The sequence below is a fragment of the Oenanthe melanoleuca genome, chromosome 4 (assembly GCF_029582105.1).
Source record: "Oenanthe melanoleuca isolate GR-GAL-2019-014 chromosome 4, OMel1.0, whole genome shotgun sequence".
NCBI lineage: Eukaryota > Metazoa > Chordata > Aves > Passeriformes > Muscicapidae > Oenanthe > Oenanthe melanoleuca.
Genome location: NC_079337.1, coordinates 26,613,512 through 26,631,045, shown reverse-complemented (window position 1 = coordinate 26,631,045; position 17,534 = coordinate 26,613,512). Strand labels below are relative to the sequence as shown.

General features: G+C 45.5%; 2 protein-coding genes across 2 annotated transcripts in view; one reads left to right on the top strand and one right to left on the bottom strand.

Moving 5' to 3' along the window:
* TNKS (tankyrase) overlaps positions 1–11,281 on the top strand; it is a 145,271-nt gene extending 133,990 nt beyond the window's left edge. Inside the window, exons 23-27 of the mRNA XM_056489026.1 lie at positions 584–658; positions 1,870–1,975; positions 2,839–3,025; positions 3,782–3,938; positions 5,917–11,281. Coding sequence (XP_056345001.1) covers positions 584–658; positions 1,870–1,975; positions 2,839–3,025; positions 3,782–3,938; positions 5,917–6,003 — 612 coding nt within the window. The 3' untranslated portion in view covers positions 6,004–11,281. The remainder of the gene's footprint in view (positions 1–583; positions 659–1,869; positions 1,976–2,838; positions 3,026–3,781; positions 3,939–5,916) is intronic.
* A 71-nt stretch (positions 11,282–11,352) lies between these two features.
* Positions 11,353–17,254, bottom strand: DUSP4 (dual specificity phosphatase 4). The gene is made up of 4 exons (XM_056489027.1): positions 16,773–17,254; positions 13,763–13,899; positions 13,124–13,343; positions 11,353–12,984 (listed from the first exon to the last, which is right to left on the bottom strand). Exons 1-4 carry the CDS (start codon positions 17,164–17,166, stop codon positions 12,599–12,601), a joined length of 1,137 nt encoding a protein of 378 aa, XP_056345002.1. The 5' UTR covers positions 17,167–17,254; the 3' UTR covers positions 11,353–12,598.
* Between the last annotated feature and the right edge of the window lie 280 nt (positions 17,255–17,534).

Genomic DNA, 17,534 nt, shown 5'->3' with positions numbered 1-17,534 from the left:
TGCCAGAGTAAATTGGAATATTTATTTGAACTGTTACAAAATACTGTTACTGTGGCTGTAAATACTTCTCCAAAAGACACAATAAAACTATTTCTGAGGGAATCAGAAATGCTTTGCTAATGACATATGAGAATTCACAGTGCAGGTATTTCCCTAATACTAAGAAATGCAAACTAAACTCATTAAAATCACATTTTTATTACTATGAAGTGATATTTTTTGTATATTAATTTTCAAAGATTTTTTTTCTAATTTAAAGAAGATTTTATAGTTGTATATTATTTTGATAGCAAGTACCGTTATTCTCCTTTTTTTATGTGGATTTTTATTACAAGATTGGATTGCATCATCCAGCTTCCCTGTTGTGGAACAGCATAATGTGTTGGGTGCTTGAGAAATTAGGGTATACCTCGATTTAATATTGGATTTGTTTTTGTTGTTGGGTTTTTTTTTTACACTTTTGAATTTATTTTCCATCAAGGCTGTCTCTGGTTGCCAGTGATATACTGACACATTGCATGGATACTTTTAGCCTTTCTGGGAAGGTTTATGTGCTGAACATTCATTTTGGCTTTTTATGTAGATGCAAAGTACAATCCGGGAGCATCGGGATGGTGGAAATGCTGGTGGGATCTTCAACAGATACAATGTCATCAGGGTAACTTTTGAAACCTCTCATTTTTATGTGGTGAAGTATGTTAGTATTTACATCAGCAGGCAGAATCAGTTTAATGGTTTGCCCTTTTATATTTAAAGTTCTTTGTTGAAATGATGTTCAGGAACAGGTTAACACAAGTGCTAAAATGAATGTGTGCTCTGCACAGGGAATGAAGGAGGAATGGACTCCTAAGGGAGTCTGAAGAACTGATGTTGAAGACAGAGGTGGTGAAGAACCTGATTGATTTTTAGAGGCCTATAACTTCTGTGTTTGACCCTTGCAACACATATTTTTTTTCTTCAGTGTAGTCTTTCCTTGCAGTTTTAAAGGAGATTTGGGGGGTGTGCATGTGTGAAAGGATGATCATGACTTCTAATAAGAAGTTTCTATCTCACTATGCAATTTTCCAGCTTGGCACCACCTCCTTTGCCCTTGCAAACTAGAAAAATGCATTTTCCAAGCCATGGTATTCCAGAAAATAGTATTGTCTTTTTGAGGCAAAGTACACTTTCTGGTTTCTTTTTCTCGGGAGAAGGAAATAGAGGGAATCAGAACAGAACTTGGTTTCTGAGCTCCAGCAAACATGTGCTGCCTATCTCTTTGAAAAGTAAGCCTGTGCAGAGCCTTTGCAACTTGATCTGACAGATCATGTGTCCTTATAGTAAACTCTGCTTCCATCCTACTCCCAACCAATGGTAAAGTCCTTTACAGAAACAGTGGTATTAGAGCATGTGGCTAAAATTATATAGACAGATTAAACAGCATATCTTGATATTTTTTATTAAAAGAATCAAAAGTTGATTATTTTAATAAAAAATAAACCTAAACTAGACAGCAAGTTTCAAAGAGCTAGATGAGATCAATCAACAGAGCTCAAAGCAGAGAGGGAAGGAGTATCAGAGTTTGTTGTTCTTTGGGTATTGCAGACTCTGTGAGAAGTCTGAAAGTTGGTCTTAAACCTGAGAACTTAGGCTGCAGTTTCACAGTAGTTTTAACCATTTACAGGTGTGTACTACAGAGTTGTTTGAGAAACTTCAGCCTTGTGTGCAGAACAGCCATGGGGTTTCTTCATAGCATTCACGTCTTGCTGTCAGTTTCCCTGTCAAATTAATGTGAACTCTGTGAAACTGTATTTCATTTCAATTGCAATTCAAAAATGTGTGATTGAAGTGTATGGTAACAGCATGGTTGGATCTATTGTTCTACTGCAGATTCAAAAGGTAGTGAACAAGAAGTTGCGGGAGAGATTCTGTCACAGACAGAAGGAGGTCTCAGAGGAGAATCATAATCATCACAACGAGCGCATGTTGTTTCATGGTAAAGAAGTAATGTCTCTTTGTATGTATTGGTATTTAACAAAAAAAACCCAAACCTTGCAAGGACCCACAGGCAATGTTATTGTTGCTGTGTCACCATCCTATGCAAGTAATCGTGTTTCTACACTAGAAATGCTGGGGGTGCATTGGGAGTGTGGGGGTGGTGGAGTTACTCTGTGTGGTTACTGCAGTCAAGAAAACTACATTAGATAAGAAATACTTTTATTATGTTTCGGTTTTTTAAGGAAAAGGAAAGGCTTTCTGCTAAGCCATGTCTTAGTAATTTCCAGTAAAGCTGCTGAGATGATGTTACATTTCTGTGAGAAAGACATGATATCTTCTAAATGAGGGGAGCAGCACACAATAAAAGTGTTTTACCCTAGTGCTTCAGCAAGTATCAGGGAAAGGAATCAAAACTAACTGTGTGTTTCAGCAAGATTTCTCTGTAAATGCCTGCAAATGACAATTGTCTGAAGTCCTTCTGCCCTAGATTCTTCTACGATTCTGTACAGGAAATTGATTTTGGGTATGATTGTCCTGACACCTTTGCCCTACCTTAACCAGTGCTGGCTCCTGGAGAGGGTGGGCTTTGACAAGATAAATTGCACTGAAATGTAAGTGGGGGTAAAGCCATTTAATGAGATCTGTGAAATGAGTAAGAAATGAGTCACACATGGGATTTTGGTATATAATGATAAATCCCACACATCACTTCATCCTGCTGGGTATCGCCCCCTTGCAGATGACTGAGCACACTTTCTGGTATTTAATGGTCTATTTGAGGCAAATAAACTACTCTTGACATTGAGTCTTGTATTACTGTACAACTTAACAAGTATGTGTCTTTTTGTGTTATTGTTCTAGGGTCTCCATTTATTAATGCTATCATTCACAAAGGGTTTGATGAAAGGCATGCATACATTGGAGGAATGTTTGGAGCTGGAATTTACTTTGCTGAGAACTCCTCAAAAAGTAACCAATATGTGTACGGAATAGGGGGAGGAACTGGCTGTCCCACACACAAAGACAGGTCTTGTTACATCTGCCACAGGTAGGAGTCCAGCAGAGCTCCCCACACATAACTCTGGCTGTCCTGCTTGTTATGATCATGGCGCAGGGTGACCTGCAGGCAAAGAATGGCCACTTGAGCTTGGTCATGGCAGGAAAAATGCAGTTTTCCATTTGTCAGGGCTGAAGAAAAATGCATACAAATGCAGCAAGTCCCACAGGAAGGTCAAAAATTACATCTAAGCATGCAATGAGTATAAATCGAAGTGAGCTGTGTCTCAGTAAAGAGGCTTGAAACAGCAGGTTTGAATATGAAGAGTCAGGGGAAAATAGCATTTAAATTCCAGGCACTCTCAGGACAAAACTGCAGTCAAAGTGGTAGTCAGCAGTACAGTGTTGTATCGTGGGTGAGTTAATTTTGGAGGTAGATAATTTTGGAACTGGACTTAATCTCAGTTTTGTTTTGTCTGGAGTATATCAATGTGTTTCTCGCACATTGACACCTGTCCATTCCCTGTTGGTAGGAACACAGACAGTTCCAGCTTCTTTCAACAGCTTTATATAAAATTAACTAGAACAGGCTTCCATGTGAGGGCTAAACAAACTGTATGTTCCCTTCTGTTTGTCATGAAATATTTTTTTGTGACAGGTTTTATACAGTCTTAAAACTGTATTCTTAAAGTGTTTCTCTAAAGATCCTTGAGAAATTAATTCTAATGAAATAAACTCAAAAGACTGAAATCATTCTGGAAGCATACTAGCAAGATATTTGAAAATGATGCTCTCTTTTTTGTTTTAGACAAATGCTCTTCTGTAGAGTGACCCTTGGAAAATCCTTTCTTCAGTTCAGCACAATGAAAATGGCTCATGCCCCTCCTGGCCACCATTCTGTTATTGGCAGGCCAAGCGTGAATGGACTTGCTTATGCTGAGTATGTTATCTACAGAGGAGAACAGGTAGCGACTGGCTTTATAAAAGGACAGAGCTTGGAGCTGGAGGTGGGATGTGGCTAGTTTCCAGACCGAGTGTGCTGTGATAATGCTGCTGGTGAGGTTGTTGGGTTTTTTTTTCATTTAAACGGGGAAATAAACAGTGAACTCTATCTAGACAGCAAATGCTACTCCTAGCCACTGACCTGCTCTGACTTATACATGCAGAACTGCCTAATTTCCTCTGTGCAGCACTGATGGAGTCTATTAAGAATTGTAGCTTCTCTCAGTAAGCTGTCTCTCTCCCACTGCAGCATCAAGATCACATGCATTCCTGGGGCTGTAGTACATCTTGGGGATTCTGGGCTTTTTACCTGTAGATTCCCAGCAGTGGCAGAGACTACTACTCTTAAATGGTAGCTGCAGCAGCACAGGAGTCTTCAAAAGTTGATTATTAATCTCAATAACTCAGCTACACCTTGATTCTAGAAAAGTGTTTTGCTTGCTACTCTGAGTGGCTCCCAGATCACCCCATGAAACTGAATGTATAACTACAAATTTGTGGGGCCTGATGACAGGCATCTCAGGTCTTGAGGGAGCTGGCTGATTCCAAGCCTCTCTCCATCATACCCTGAGATTGTCTCAGTTGGTTGGAGCATGCTGCTAATGCCAAGATCATGGCTTTGATCCCTTTATGGGCCATTCACCTAAGAGTTGGACTTGATGGTGTCCTTGCAGGTCCCTTCCAACTCAGAATATTCTGTGATCCTGTGATATTTGAAAAGTCATGGCAGTCAGGCAAGGACTCCAGTGAATGGAAAAAGGGAGATACCACAGGCCACATTTTTTAAAAGGGGAGAAAAGTAGACACAAGGGAACTAGAGATAGGTGAGCCTCACCTCTGTGCCTGGGAAATCATGGAATAGATCCTCATTGAAGGCACATGAGAGACCAGGAGGTGATTCAAGACAGCCAGCACAGCTTCAGTAAGCACAGACTGTGCCTGACCAGTCAGGTGACCTTCTATGATAAAGTGACGGTCATGGTCCCACAAATCCTTCTCTTTTCTGAGCATCTCTCTCAGCATCTTCTTCTTTATCCTGTGCTCTCTCTCCTTGACTATCTATCTTATTGGTCCTTTGTTGAACTTGGCTCCAGCTTCTTGGCATCTTTCTTGTATTGGAGAACCTAGAAGTTGTGTGTGGTTTTTTAGATGTGGTCCAGTGAGGACTGAATAAACAGCACTTGCTGCTACACCTGTTGATACACTGCAGGATGCTTATAGCCTTTATTGCTGCCAGGAGACACTATTGATTCTGCTTTAGCTTGCTGTCACCCAAGGACGCCATCACCTTTTCAGCTGAGTGGCTTCTCATCTTGCAGTGTTACAAGGTGCCTTTGCCCTTGCTGGATTATATGAGACTTCTGTAGGCTCAGTCTCCTCTCATCTGTCAAGGTTCCTCTGAATGTGACCCTCCTCTCTGTCAACTTTAGCTTTTTTTCTGGGACTGAACTGGCTACTAGCTGCCTCCAGGAAATACTGGACACATGGACAGATGACTGACTGGGTCATGTGCTTTGGGTGGGCCAAGTATTTTACTGCCAGTAAAGGCATTTGCAGGTTACATCACAAGTTATTTACTCTTTTGAGGTCAGACTTTATCAGTCATCCAAGATTTTTCAGTCACTTAACAAGCACTGACCAATTTGTAGTATTAGCTAACAAGGAGAGTAACTCTGAATTCTTGTTGCACACAATGTCTGGCAGTAGCTGTGTGGAAGAGGCATCTTTCTTTCTATTTGTGTATTAACCAAGATGTTAAGTACATCCAGCAGTTCCACATAGTGCTGGCTAAGTTTGAAATCCACTTTTTCTTACATGCTGTGAGTACAGACCTGACTCTTGTGCTGTCCTTTCTGGTCACTGTTTAGTGAAATGTAAAAACTAGAACTTGCTGAGTTACCCTTGCTTAAACCAGGGTTTTTTTTCTTATTTTACTTTCAGGCATACCCAGAATATCTCATTACATACCAGATTGTGAAGCCAGAAGCTCCCTCACACACAGCAACAGCAGCAGAACAGAAGACCTAGTAGCTTCAGAACAGTGGAGAAGGATGCGACTTCAATCTTGGACTGGAGGGATACATGTTTCAGAAAATCAGTATCACATAAAATTCTTAACAACCTGGAAATAAGCTGTATGTCTTTTATAAAATATTGCTATCTTGATGAATATGATATGAGTAACTCTTGCATACTCAATTGCTACTGTTCCTCTTGAGGAAAGTTTACAAGGGACTGCCTTTTAATAACATATCTCAGGCTCCTAGTCTCTGCAGTTACCATGTATAAAATAATATTATTTTAATTTAGATCTTGGGAACATTATTGTGCAAATGGAAATCGTTACTGGTGCCATCTCACATGTTAAAATTTCAGACACTACTTTTCTAGTTACTTTATTTGCAGATAAATTGCATTAAGCCCATCATTTCTTTTCAGCATACACCATTCATTTCCTGTTTTCAAGAAATCCTATTTATTCTCCTTTTGTATTCTGAAGTTGAACCAGAACCTTCTTGAAGATACTTTGCACAAAGTCAAGTTGACTAAAATCATTACCAATGCAATCTAAATTTCATCTGAGGAGGAGCTAGGTAAAATTCTCAATATAGGGGGTTTTTTGCACACCTCGGAGAAAATGATAACATGAGTGAGTGTAACTTTAGAGTGGAAACAAAATATGTCAGTTTGCGGCCTTGTTTGTGTGAGTTTTCTGGGGGAAGTCCTGTGAACTGTTTGCAAGGGTAAAACCAGCTCTTGTGCTTAGAAGAACTTCATGAAACAGGTCCATGCCCTCTGCGGCATCTCTAAAAAGAACATTTTTAAGGCTCCTGTTAAGTACATGCAGCTTGTGAAATGTTCTCCAGTTACAGCAGGGTATGTTTTTATAGGGAGAAGCAGGTGAAAAGTCAGAAGATTTAATATAGGAGGGCATATCTGGTTTATGTCCTTCTCTAAGATGAGACCCAGTAAATGGGTTTTGGGCTGGTAAGGGAGAGTGTATTGCAGAATTTTCCTGTCACATCTGTGTGTATGACATCACAATTGAAGAGCTTAAGGGATTTACAAAAGTAATATTTTTTTTAAATATCAATTCTCCATTTTGATGAGAACAAAATTTTAAAGTATCAGTTGGCTAGCAGATTTGTTTGCAGGTATATCAGAGAACAAAGTTAGGATTTATTCACTTAATACCCTTCTTCCCAAATTCCCAGGTTTATTTTGCTGGGTAGGAGAAATTTATTTTTAAGCATTGCATAGCACAGCATCTAACAGTTTCAAAAGCCCCCCTCATGGTGGATATGGATTTAACAAAAGTAGAAACTGTTTCCTTCTTGTGGTGTTTTACGGTTTCAGAGAAGGTTGAAGATCAAGACCTGTTAATTTTCTTCCTAACAACCAATATCAGGAGATATGCTTCAGTATTGACCATGTAACAGCTGGAGGAAAAAAAAATGCTCCTTTGGACACAACACATACATTACCTGATCAACCAGCACTATTTAGTATCTGATGATCCAGTTAATGCATTCAGGGTTTATCCCCCTTAAAGCAAGAAAGCAACAGAATGGTGAGCTCTTAGTTCATAAAAATAACGAGTCCCACAAGTGGGATTTTGCTAACATGTTTGTATAAAACAGACTTAATCCTGAAGAGTGTTTCACTTTCAGCATTAAGACACAACATTTTTATTTTTAACGTTAAGGCATTAATGTTGAAGCAAGTCATCCTCTCAAGAAATATCACCCACTGTAAAATCAGTCATTTGATGCAATATGGGCTACCTGAACATCATCTGTTTGTAATATCTCTAAAGCAAACCTTAGAAATAGCAATATTCCAACAGAACTTGAACTCTGAATTTTACTTTTCTTGAGCTGACAGTGGATATATGGTTCTCGCTTCATTTTGTGACCTGATTGAATATGTAGCTTTGAAGTTCCAGCCAGGCTCTAGCCTAGTTGTCCTTTTAAACAAGTTTCATTGATAAAATTGGGTGCTTGTATTGTGGCTACTTGTTTCATAGTGTTAGGATTGCAAAGATCACCACTAGGCTTTGAAGCTTTGTATTCACCATTTAAGTTTGGGGTTTGTTTTTCATTTAGTTAATAATGGAGTGAGGGGATGTGCCTATCTGCACTAGGGTTTCAGATAGTGACCAGAGCGAGTGCTGCTCTTCATCCCCAGTTACACATAGTTATAAATGGTGAAACAGCTGTGCTGCTTAGGTGAGCAAAATGGTTTATGTGGGCATGAAAGTTAAAAGCTTTGCATCTTTCAAAAACAAAAATCTAATTAAGAAAACCCCCACAGAGTCCACACTGGATGCTGTTCTTGCTTTTGGTTTCCTACATGCTGGTTGAAGTAATGGCTAGTCTGGATTCCTTTTGCAGCCTGAAATTTCTAGAGGATAAAAATAGCCTGGAGGAGACTTAGGGGAGACCTTACTGGGGTCTTCAACAACCTCACGAAAGGAAGTGAAGGGGCAGGTACCAATATCTTCACTCTTGTGACCAGTAACAGGACTGGAAGAAACAACATGAAGCTGAGTCAGGGAAGATTTCAGTTGGATATTAGGAGAAAGGATTTTCATCCAGAGAGTGGTTGGGCACAGGAACAGGGAACCCTAGGGAGGTGGTCACAGCACCAAGCATGACAGAGTCCAAGAAGCTTTTGGAAAACACTTTCAGGCACCTGGTGTGACTTGCAGCTGTCTTGTGAAGAGCCCGGAGCTGGACTCTGATGGATCCTGATGGATCCCTTCCAACTCAGCAGTTTCCAGTATCTCTGAACTGCCAGTGTTAGTTTCTGATGTTCTGTGCAGAGTAAAGGTGCTGTGTGAGGAAATAATTTTGCAGTGGTTTTTGTCTTGTAATGGCATGATCTCATATCCATTTGTGGCCAGACACAGAGGAATATCCAGACCTGATGATGCATCTGTGTGTTGTAGACACCTGTGCAGGAGCATCATATGTTGTCAATAGCTCCTCTTAGAGTTCAAAACAAAGTGAGAATCTGCCCATTAATATCAAAGTTAGCCATTAAAAACCCGGTCAAGGTTGTGGTGCTAGAGCCGCATTTGGCAGGCTGTAATGGTACAGACACTGCTGCTTTAGCTGGGGGGAGTTAACTACAATGGGACCTTAAAAATGCCTTGACCCCATAACCAGGTAGTTGCTGCCTCCTGAGAAATGAGCTGTCCCCTGATACTGGGATGCTCATTTTGCAGCATTAGGTCACCAGTGGAGGCACAGTAGGAGCTAGGACATAAGAACACTGGGCTAGGCCCTCGTAGGCACTTGGGAGACCAGGGACAGAACTTGGTGTCTGCTGGTACAAGGGACAGTGTGTCTCTCAGGCCTGTTGATTTTTGTCAGTGTCCCTTTGAGGCAGCATTTTGAAACTTCTGTGTAGTTTTGCAACAGGCCTTAATAGGCAACAGAAAGTCACCATCTAACAAAGGAGAGAAGGTTCTGCTCTCCACTGCTGAAACTGTTTCCATGAAACTGATGACTTAGGTACCTGTTGCAGAGTGACACTGCAGTCTGATTGCTGTCAACAAAACTTTTGTTAGGATTAAAAGCAGACAGTATAGTATCTTAATAAGGTATATTTTATTTTCTCATTCTTATTTTTATCTACCAGTTGTGTTTGATCCCAGTTCCACAGAGACTGTTACAAACCTCTTATTCTACTTCCACCATGTTGCAGTAACTACTGGTTTTCTAACCTGTTTTGAGTGTTTGCCTGTGATACAATTGAATCCCACTGCATTATGAAGCAGGAATTTATTTTGCCTGCAAACTTAAACTTTGCTTGTTTGTTATTGGGGTACCCCAAGAGAAAATTCTACACTGAAGCAAAAAGAAAAACCCACAAAATGTTCTGCACTGTTTGCTTTGATGGGCAGCAGACACAGAAAAGGAATGTGGTATATGGGAGAGAGTAGCTCCTGAAAAAGGGCACTTTCTTGGCTCTGGAAACCAGCTGCTTCTAGTTGTAGGTTAGCGGTGTCTGCTCGCTGTGAATGTGTGAGGTGCTGAGGCATGCTGTCCCACTGCATGGCCTGTGAGAGCTACTAAGATGGTGGCAAATCTCAAAAAAGCCTCCTGCATCCCTGAAATGACATCAGTTTCTCGCCTGCAATTTCTGTATGGGACTGTTAACAGAAATTGCCCTGAACAGGATTTTTCAAGATGGGTAAAAGGAGGGGTCCAGCCACAAAACAGATTAGTTTGAACATTGCTAATCATTCTCAGAAGCTGAATGAATGTCAAGAAATGTGTGACTTTATTGTCAGTGCGATTTCTCTGTTTTCCATGCTGCTTTGCCACAGAAAGTCTAGCTCAGAAATCTAAAAGAATGTGCATCTAATGCATGCTTCAGTTACATTAAGCTGAATATTTGTGCAGCATTGTAAGCTAGGCTGCAGCCCAGACAGAGACTTGGGAAAGCACATATTCAGTTCATGTCTCACATAACAAGTGGCTTGTCAACCTCCACAGACTTGAATCCATTGGTGATCAGAGGTGGTGGCTTGGCACAGTCCAGAGCATGTTCTCCTGGTCTTTCCGAGAGTGGCAGGACAGATGTGCAGAGAGGGAGTGGCAGTGTTCCCACCTCTCTGAACATAGAGTAGGTGTGAAACCCAGGAGATTAAGAAACACTGTATGTGTGGTAAAATCTCTGAAGTAAAGTGAATGAGCCTGGGAATCTGTAGGGAACATAGGAAGCAGATGCATTTCCATTACACTGATACATATGCCTGTCAAGTCACATTAGCTGACTGGTTTTGATGTAGCGGTCTTTCAGAACCTGTTGGTGTCAAGTTTTAGTGCTGGTCCCATTAATTGCTAGATTATTAGAATCTCTGTTATGACAAGATCATTTTGACACTTCCTTAACATCTGCAAAATTTGCTTCAGCTTTGGAAATTGAAATGGGGATGTTTTTGAGCTTGTGCTTTGTCATTCCCAATTGCTTTCTCTGGCAAATCAGATGGCAATGTAGGTGGGGGTTGAATTTCTAGACCTTTTTTTTTGTGTAACTTGTTTCCATAACTAGCCCTGTATGTGTCCTTTCTTGGTTACCAATTACCTGGAGCTGGGATATCATTTATTTATTTCTTCTTTTAGCTTCTCTCTCAAAGTTGAACACGACAGGCAGTTTCTCAGCCTACCTACATGGTGGACTTTACGTAACACCTCTGTAACAACTGAGTTTGATCTATAAATGTGCTTGGCTAAATGTTTGATCTGCAATACTTGTAATAGTTTAAAAGTCAATAAATACATTTTTAACAGTTGCTCTGTGAAAATGGAATGTGTGCACAACCTGCTGTTCTGTCTTGGTCTTAGGACAAATCTGCTCCAGCCAAACTGTTGAAAACAGTTTTATTTTTATTTTCTCCAAACAATGTTTTCTCCCTCCCTCAAGCAATAAATAAAAAGTTAATTTCTAAGAAAAAAAAAAACCAAAAACAACAAAATAAAACAAAAAACCAACAAAACCAACAAACAAAAAAACCCCCCATACATATGTACATCAGCCACACAGGCATCTTGTGTGTTGGACTGGACTGGAGGGAAGGACAGAGGTAGGGTGAGAAATAAGGCTCCAGGTGGGTTGAAGATGAGGCATTTTCAAGGCTTGGACCAAAAGCTACAGAAATGTTACACAGGTGAACAGGACTCAGCACAGGAAAAGGGCTGGTCATGAGGTGGGAGAAGCTTGAAAATATTGGATGAGTGACACCTCTGGGCTAGCCTGTCCTCCACCCTGCAGCTTCTCTTTTCAATTATAGCCCACCCATGTCCCATTCTGCTTCTTTTGGAAGAAGAGCAGCAGGCCACCATTGGAGAGCAAACTGAACAAGAGTAATCAAAAGCAGCCCAGACTGCTGCCCCAACCCCTTCTTTCTCATCTTAAAGCCACAGGAGATTGGACCGAAGTTTTGTAAAAACCAGTGATCCACTGAGGCAAGAAAAGAGGCATTTCAGACTACATCTCTCCCTCCAAACCACTTCCCAACCACAGAGATTGTTCTCCCCCACTGGAATAGGCTCAGCTGGTGACTTTGCTGGTACACTGGCAGGGCTGAGGTTGAGTGCAGGCAGCCCTGTGGCACCACTCCTGCTCAGCCCAAGGCCCTGCATGCAGCTCTGCTGAAGTGTACTGACTCAGGTAAGCAGCACCCACCACACACACAGAGTCCTCTCTGCAAGGGGGAAGGCTGCTGCACAGTAAAAACAACATGCTCCCTTGTCAACCTAGATGAGCTGGGGGCAGAAACATGGGGAGAAGGGGAGGTGTAAAAATACAAGACAGTAAAGTAGGGATGGAAACACATGAAGACCAGGCACTTGAGGAAACCCAGTATACTATTTTTTTTCCTCCCCCAAAGAGCCTGGACAATGTCAAGGTTTGTGGCTTTTACAACTTCGTGCTTTCAAAACATAACAATAAAAAGTAAACAAACCAAGATGAGGTAAGAAATTTCTCTACAAAAAAGATGTTGAGTCCATGGTGAATGGCAGTGTCCAGCAGTATTGCTTAACATCACAGAGCTCCACACACTCCCTGCACACCTGGCACTACCTGCCCAGCTGGCCTTGGCCCTGAGCTAACAGCTGGGCGATGTGGTGATGGGGCTGTGCAGATAGGGGAGGTTGCTGGGGGTGGTATGAACACTGACAGACACTGGGAAGCTGAAGACAAACTGTGAGGTGGGGGTGGTACTGGCCTTGCCCCGCTCCCGCAGTGTCCCCGAGGGGCTGACAGCCTCTACTGTGTATGAAGTGGCCAACACCTGTGACTCAAACTGCAGCAGCTGCCCCATGAAGCTGAAGTTGGGGGAGATGATGCTCCGGCGTTGCTTGACAAACTCAAAGGCCTCCTCTAGCTTGACACGCTTCTTCATCATCAGGTACGCCAAGCAGATGGTGGCTGAGCGGGAGATGCCAGCCTGGCAGTGCACCAGGACTCGGCCACAGCACTCCTTCACTGAGTCTGGAGGGCAACAGAGGTGAGACGTGAGACCCATATCCTGCCACCATGGCCCAACCCCTCCGGCAAGCCTGCAGATGGTGGCTGACCTCCCTCCTACCAGTGTCACCAATGGACACAACATCTCTGCACAGGCACTCACCAATGTACTCAATTGCCTCCATGAACCAGGAGCTGATGTCAGCTTTGTGGTTATCCTCCACAGGGATACACTTGTACTGGTAGTGCCCCTCAAAGTGGTTGGGGCAGTCTGAGGAGACGTTCAGCAGGGCTGTGATGCCCAGTGCATCAAGCATGTCCCGCCGGGCTGCGTGGTAGGCGCTGCCAAGGTAGAGGAAGGGAAGGATTTCCACAGGCCCACCCTGTTACAGAGGAAAACAACAGATACGGGGTTGACCAGGGGACACTGGCAGGCAGGACACACATCCAGGTGGCTTGGAAACATCAAGCTGTGCAGCAACCTGGCACATGACCGAGGGCCCTCAGAATTGGGAGCAGAGGCTGCCTTCCCGAGCAGAAAACCTATTTCAGCCCTTCCTCTCCTTCTCTTCGTCCTGTTCAGAAACAGACAGGTGTGAGGTAGGAGGGTTTGGGCTTGTCCGCTTTTTGGGGTACACAAACACCCTGGGATTACAAGGACCACCATGCTTTCCCATGAGAGGAAAGGAAGCAGGGCTCTGGCTCCCCAAGCCCAAACAGACGGAGAGTAGACTCCTGTTGGAGCAGTTTGCAGTGCTGGAAGGGCAGTCAAAACAGCTAAGCACTGGGCTTTTAGACATACCTGGTCATGAAAGGGGGTCCCACAGGAACTGCAGCCCAAATCCAGGGGCTCAGCACTGGTAGGGGGTGACACATTGCTCAGGGACTTGGTTTTTGCACAGAATTCAGGGTACTCCGAGGAGAAGCGCTCATAGCCCCCTGCAAGAAGAGACGCACACACTATGTGTTATCCTGGACTGCATTCACAGGACTGCAGAACGGTACAGCTGGAGATGCCCTTGGCCACTAGATGATGCTAGACTAGCGATGGAGAGTGGCCTTGTGCCCCAGGAGGAGCAGTCAGGCTCTTGGCAGCAAGCAGGGAACCCCTGAGGCCCTACCATTCCCTTGGAACAAGAGCACCAAGAGGAATGATCTTGGCCATCCAAAGTCCCTGGTCCAGGGTTCAGTCCCTTTCATACTGCTGGTCAAAACCCCAGCCTGGTTGCTCTCTGAGACAATGAAGAGAGGATTTATTTCCAGCATACTCAGACTTAAACGGGAAAAGCTGCTTCAAGGCCAAAGTTCTCATCTTCCCTTGACACATAATTCTATCACAAAAGACAGGCAGGTCTCCCGTTCCCAGCTTGACCCTCCAGCTCGGAGCTCCAAAAACAAAAGACCAGGAAAGCCCTAGATTTGGCCAGGTATAGCCAAGCCGACCCATAGCCAAGATGCCCTCAGAAAAAGGTGTCTGCTGCCTCCCAAGGACACAGGTGCAAGCTGACATGCAAGGACACATGGAGCAGCTTGTTCCTCTGACCTGCTGCCAGGGGGATAAGCACAGGTGACATCAGGGCTTCATCACAGCAGACGAAACAAGAGCAAACCCCACTGAGTTCCCAGGACAGGGAAACTGCAATGTTGGCTTGCCAATAAATACTTCTGGTGAGATTTTCTTCTCTCATTGAAATTAAATCAGCATCCTGGTAAGGTCTGACTTTAAGCCTCAAAAAATCAGTGAAAATCAAGTATTTTAGTATGACCACAGGACTCCAGCTAGATCAAGTCCTGACTCTCAGGATGGTTCCTGAAGTTTCAAACCAACTGCAGAACCAGGGGAAGGGAGTGGTAGTGGGGGAAAAGAGTTTTGGCCTCAAATTTTTCTTTTTTTTAATTTGGTTTACAGTTAGCTGCAGATTTCAGCTTATCAGAGCATACAGTAGAACATATTTTTCTTGTCCAGCCTTAGCTCTGAGAGTGGCCTGAACAAGGCTGGATATTCAAAACAAAGGATGTAAGCGTCTCAAGCAGCCCAGGAATCCCTAGGCAGCTAGAGCCAAATACTTCCAGCATCCCAGTGTCCTTTGTGGTTTCCTCTCCCCAAAAAAGGAAGGGCTTTAGTACCTTAAAACAGTGCAGATGCATCACTGCATTCGCACTGTCCCTCCCACACAGCCAGGACAGTTTGCAGAGGCTTCATTTCCCTGGCCTGACATCCCTTTACAGTCTTACTGCTTTGATTTGAAAGAGCATCCAAAACCAAGAGCCCTTGTTAGACAACTTTGAGGGATCTGATCCTAAAATCCCTGGATCTACTACACTGCACTCCAGTGGTCATCACACCATGAGAGGGAAAAGCTACCCAGGGTGATGGGCAGAAACATCTTGGAAAGAATGGTTCTTGGAAAGAAAAAAAGGCCTTTTCAAATGTTTCCCTTCAATGAATCTCATCAGATTCATTGATCCAGCAGCTCCTGGCTGCACACGCCAGCCCTGCCTGGTGCAGGAGCCAGGCCAAGCAACACCCAGCCAGGCTGTTTCACAGGGAACCTGGCAGCAGCCTGCCCTGCACAAAACAGATGTGTGATCTTCATCGTGACCTGTACCAAACAAATGTGCACCTGGGTATGCACAGCTCTGGGTTAGTGTAGCTCTCATGGAATCAGAGCAAGATCATTTCAGTAGCTCTGTGGCATGCAAGGAAGAAGACTGTGGTGCTGAGACAGTCTCTTGGAACTCTTTCCAAAAAAGGGCTCCCATTCCAACCAACCTCCCACGAGAAGCACAGAGGCACCAGAAGCTCTCAGCTGACTAAGGCCACGCTTGAAGTAGAGCAACATTTCCTGACACATGCACGGCTCCAGCACCACACTGGTGAAGGATCCTGCTCCTGAGCGAGCCCTTGCTGTGCAGCCACTCCTGCAGCAGTACATCCTATTGCATCCTTGGAACAGCTCCTGCTGCTTTTACTGTATCTAGTACAACTGAATCTAATATCTAGTACAACTAGTACCACCTATCTATCTAGTAAAACTGAAGTCCTAGTTTCTCCATCTATCAAGCCTCTTAATGGATTTGCTTCTCTGTGTACATATCCTCAACCCTGCTGTAAGCAAGCCAAGGAATAAATAGACTCTCAGGCTGTAAATAAAAAAGCCCCACAGAGCTCATCCAGGAACCCCAGCTGAGCACCCCCCACCCCTACACCATCTCACGGCAATTCTCAGGACCAGAAGCTCCAAATGTGCACAGGTTCTCATTTAATACACGGCAGAGGGGGGAAGCCCTGATCCCTGCTGCAGTCGCAAAAGGAGCACAGAGGTATCCAAGGTTTTCTGCCCTCTGCAAAGGGACGTGGCCGTGACAGCAGGTACTTGACCCTACACAGATACCTTCTCTGCACTGTGGGGCTGGGTATGAACTCAAACAAAGGGTAGGGGAATTTCCCCCCACACGCTCACTTCCCTCCTGTCCCAGGCAGGCACACAGGGCGCGTTCGATGCCCCCGAGCCGGCTCAGACCGCCCGGGCACCCATGCACCGGGCTGATGGCCACGGTGCCACCGTCTCAGGACCCCAGCTTCGGGGTAGCGCAGCCCCGGTGCGTGCGGCACCCCGGCCCTCCCGCCGGCTCCCAACCCTCCCGCCGGCTCCCAACTTCGGGCAAGACAGCCGGCGGCGGGAGAAGGCAGCGACCTGCCCGGGGCGCGGCGAGGCCGGACCCCCATTCCTGGGCGGGGACAGCTGCCCGTGGCCAGCTCCCCCTCGTCATTCCCGGTGTTCCCACCGCCCGCTCCCCGCCAGTGGTACCTGCCAGGAGACGGATGTCGGCGCGCGCCGTGTCGCGACGGAGCGCGCGCACCACGAGCGCCACGGTGCTGTCCTCGCGCAGGGCCTCTGCGCGCGGGCTGCGCTCGTCGTACACCACAACGGCGGCGTAGAGCCCGGCCCGCAGCCGCGCTCGCACCTCGCCCTCGGCCGGCAGGATCTGCTCCAGGCTCACGGCGCCCTTGGCCCGCCGCCGCACGATCGTGTTGCAGCGCACGTTGAGCGCCCCGCGGATGTGCCCGGCGCTGTGCGCCAGGAAGGGGCGGCAGTCCAGCACCAGGCACCGCGCGGCGCCGCCGGCCCCGGCCTCGTCGCGGCCCACGAGCCGCCGCAGCGCGCTGCCCTCCATCTCGCGCAGCCCCTCGGTGGCCACCATGGCGGGGGGGGGGAGGAGAGCGCCCGCCGGGCCCCGCGCCCTCCGCCCGCGCCGCTCGCGCACCCCCACGCGCCGCGCGCAGCCTTTACTACCCGGCGGCGGCCGCCGCATACCCGCGCCCCGCCCCGCCCGCCCCGCCCATTCACTGCGCGCCGGGGCCGCATGAATGGAGGGCAGGCGGCGCGCGGGCGCGGCGACGTCATCGCTTCCATTCACAAAAAAAAAAATCCGTCCGCGCTGCCGGCCGACCGCGGATTGTGAATGGACGAGAGCGGTGGGCCGCACCATTCTTTTGTCACCGCGGGGCAGCATCGTGTCACCCCCGCCGGGACCTCTCCGGGTCACACACGCTGCGGGGCGCACCCGCG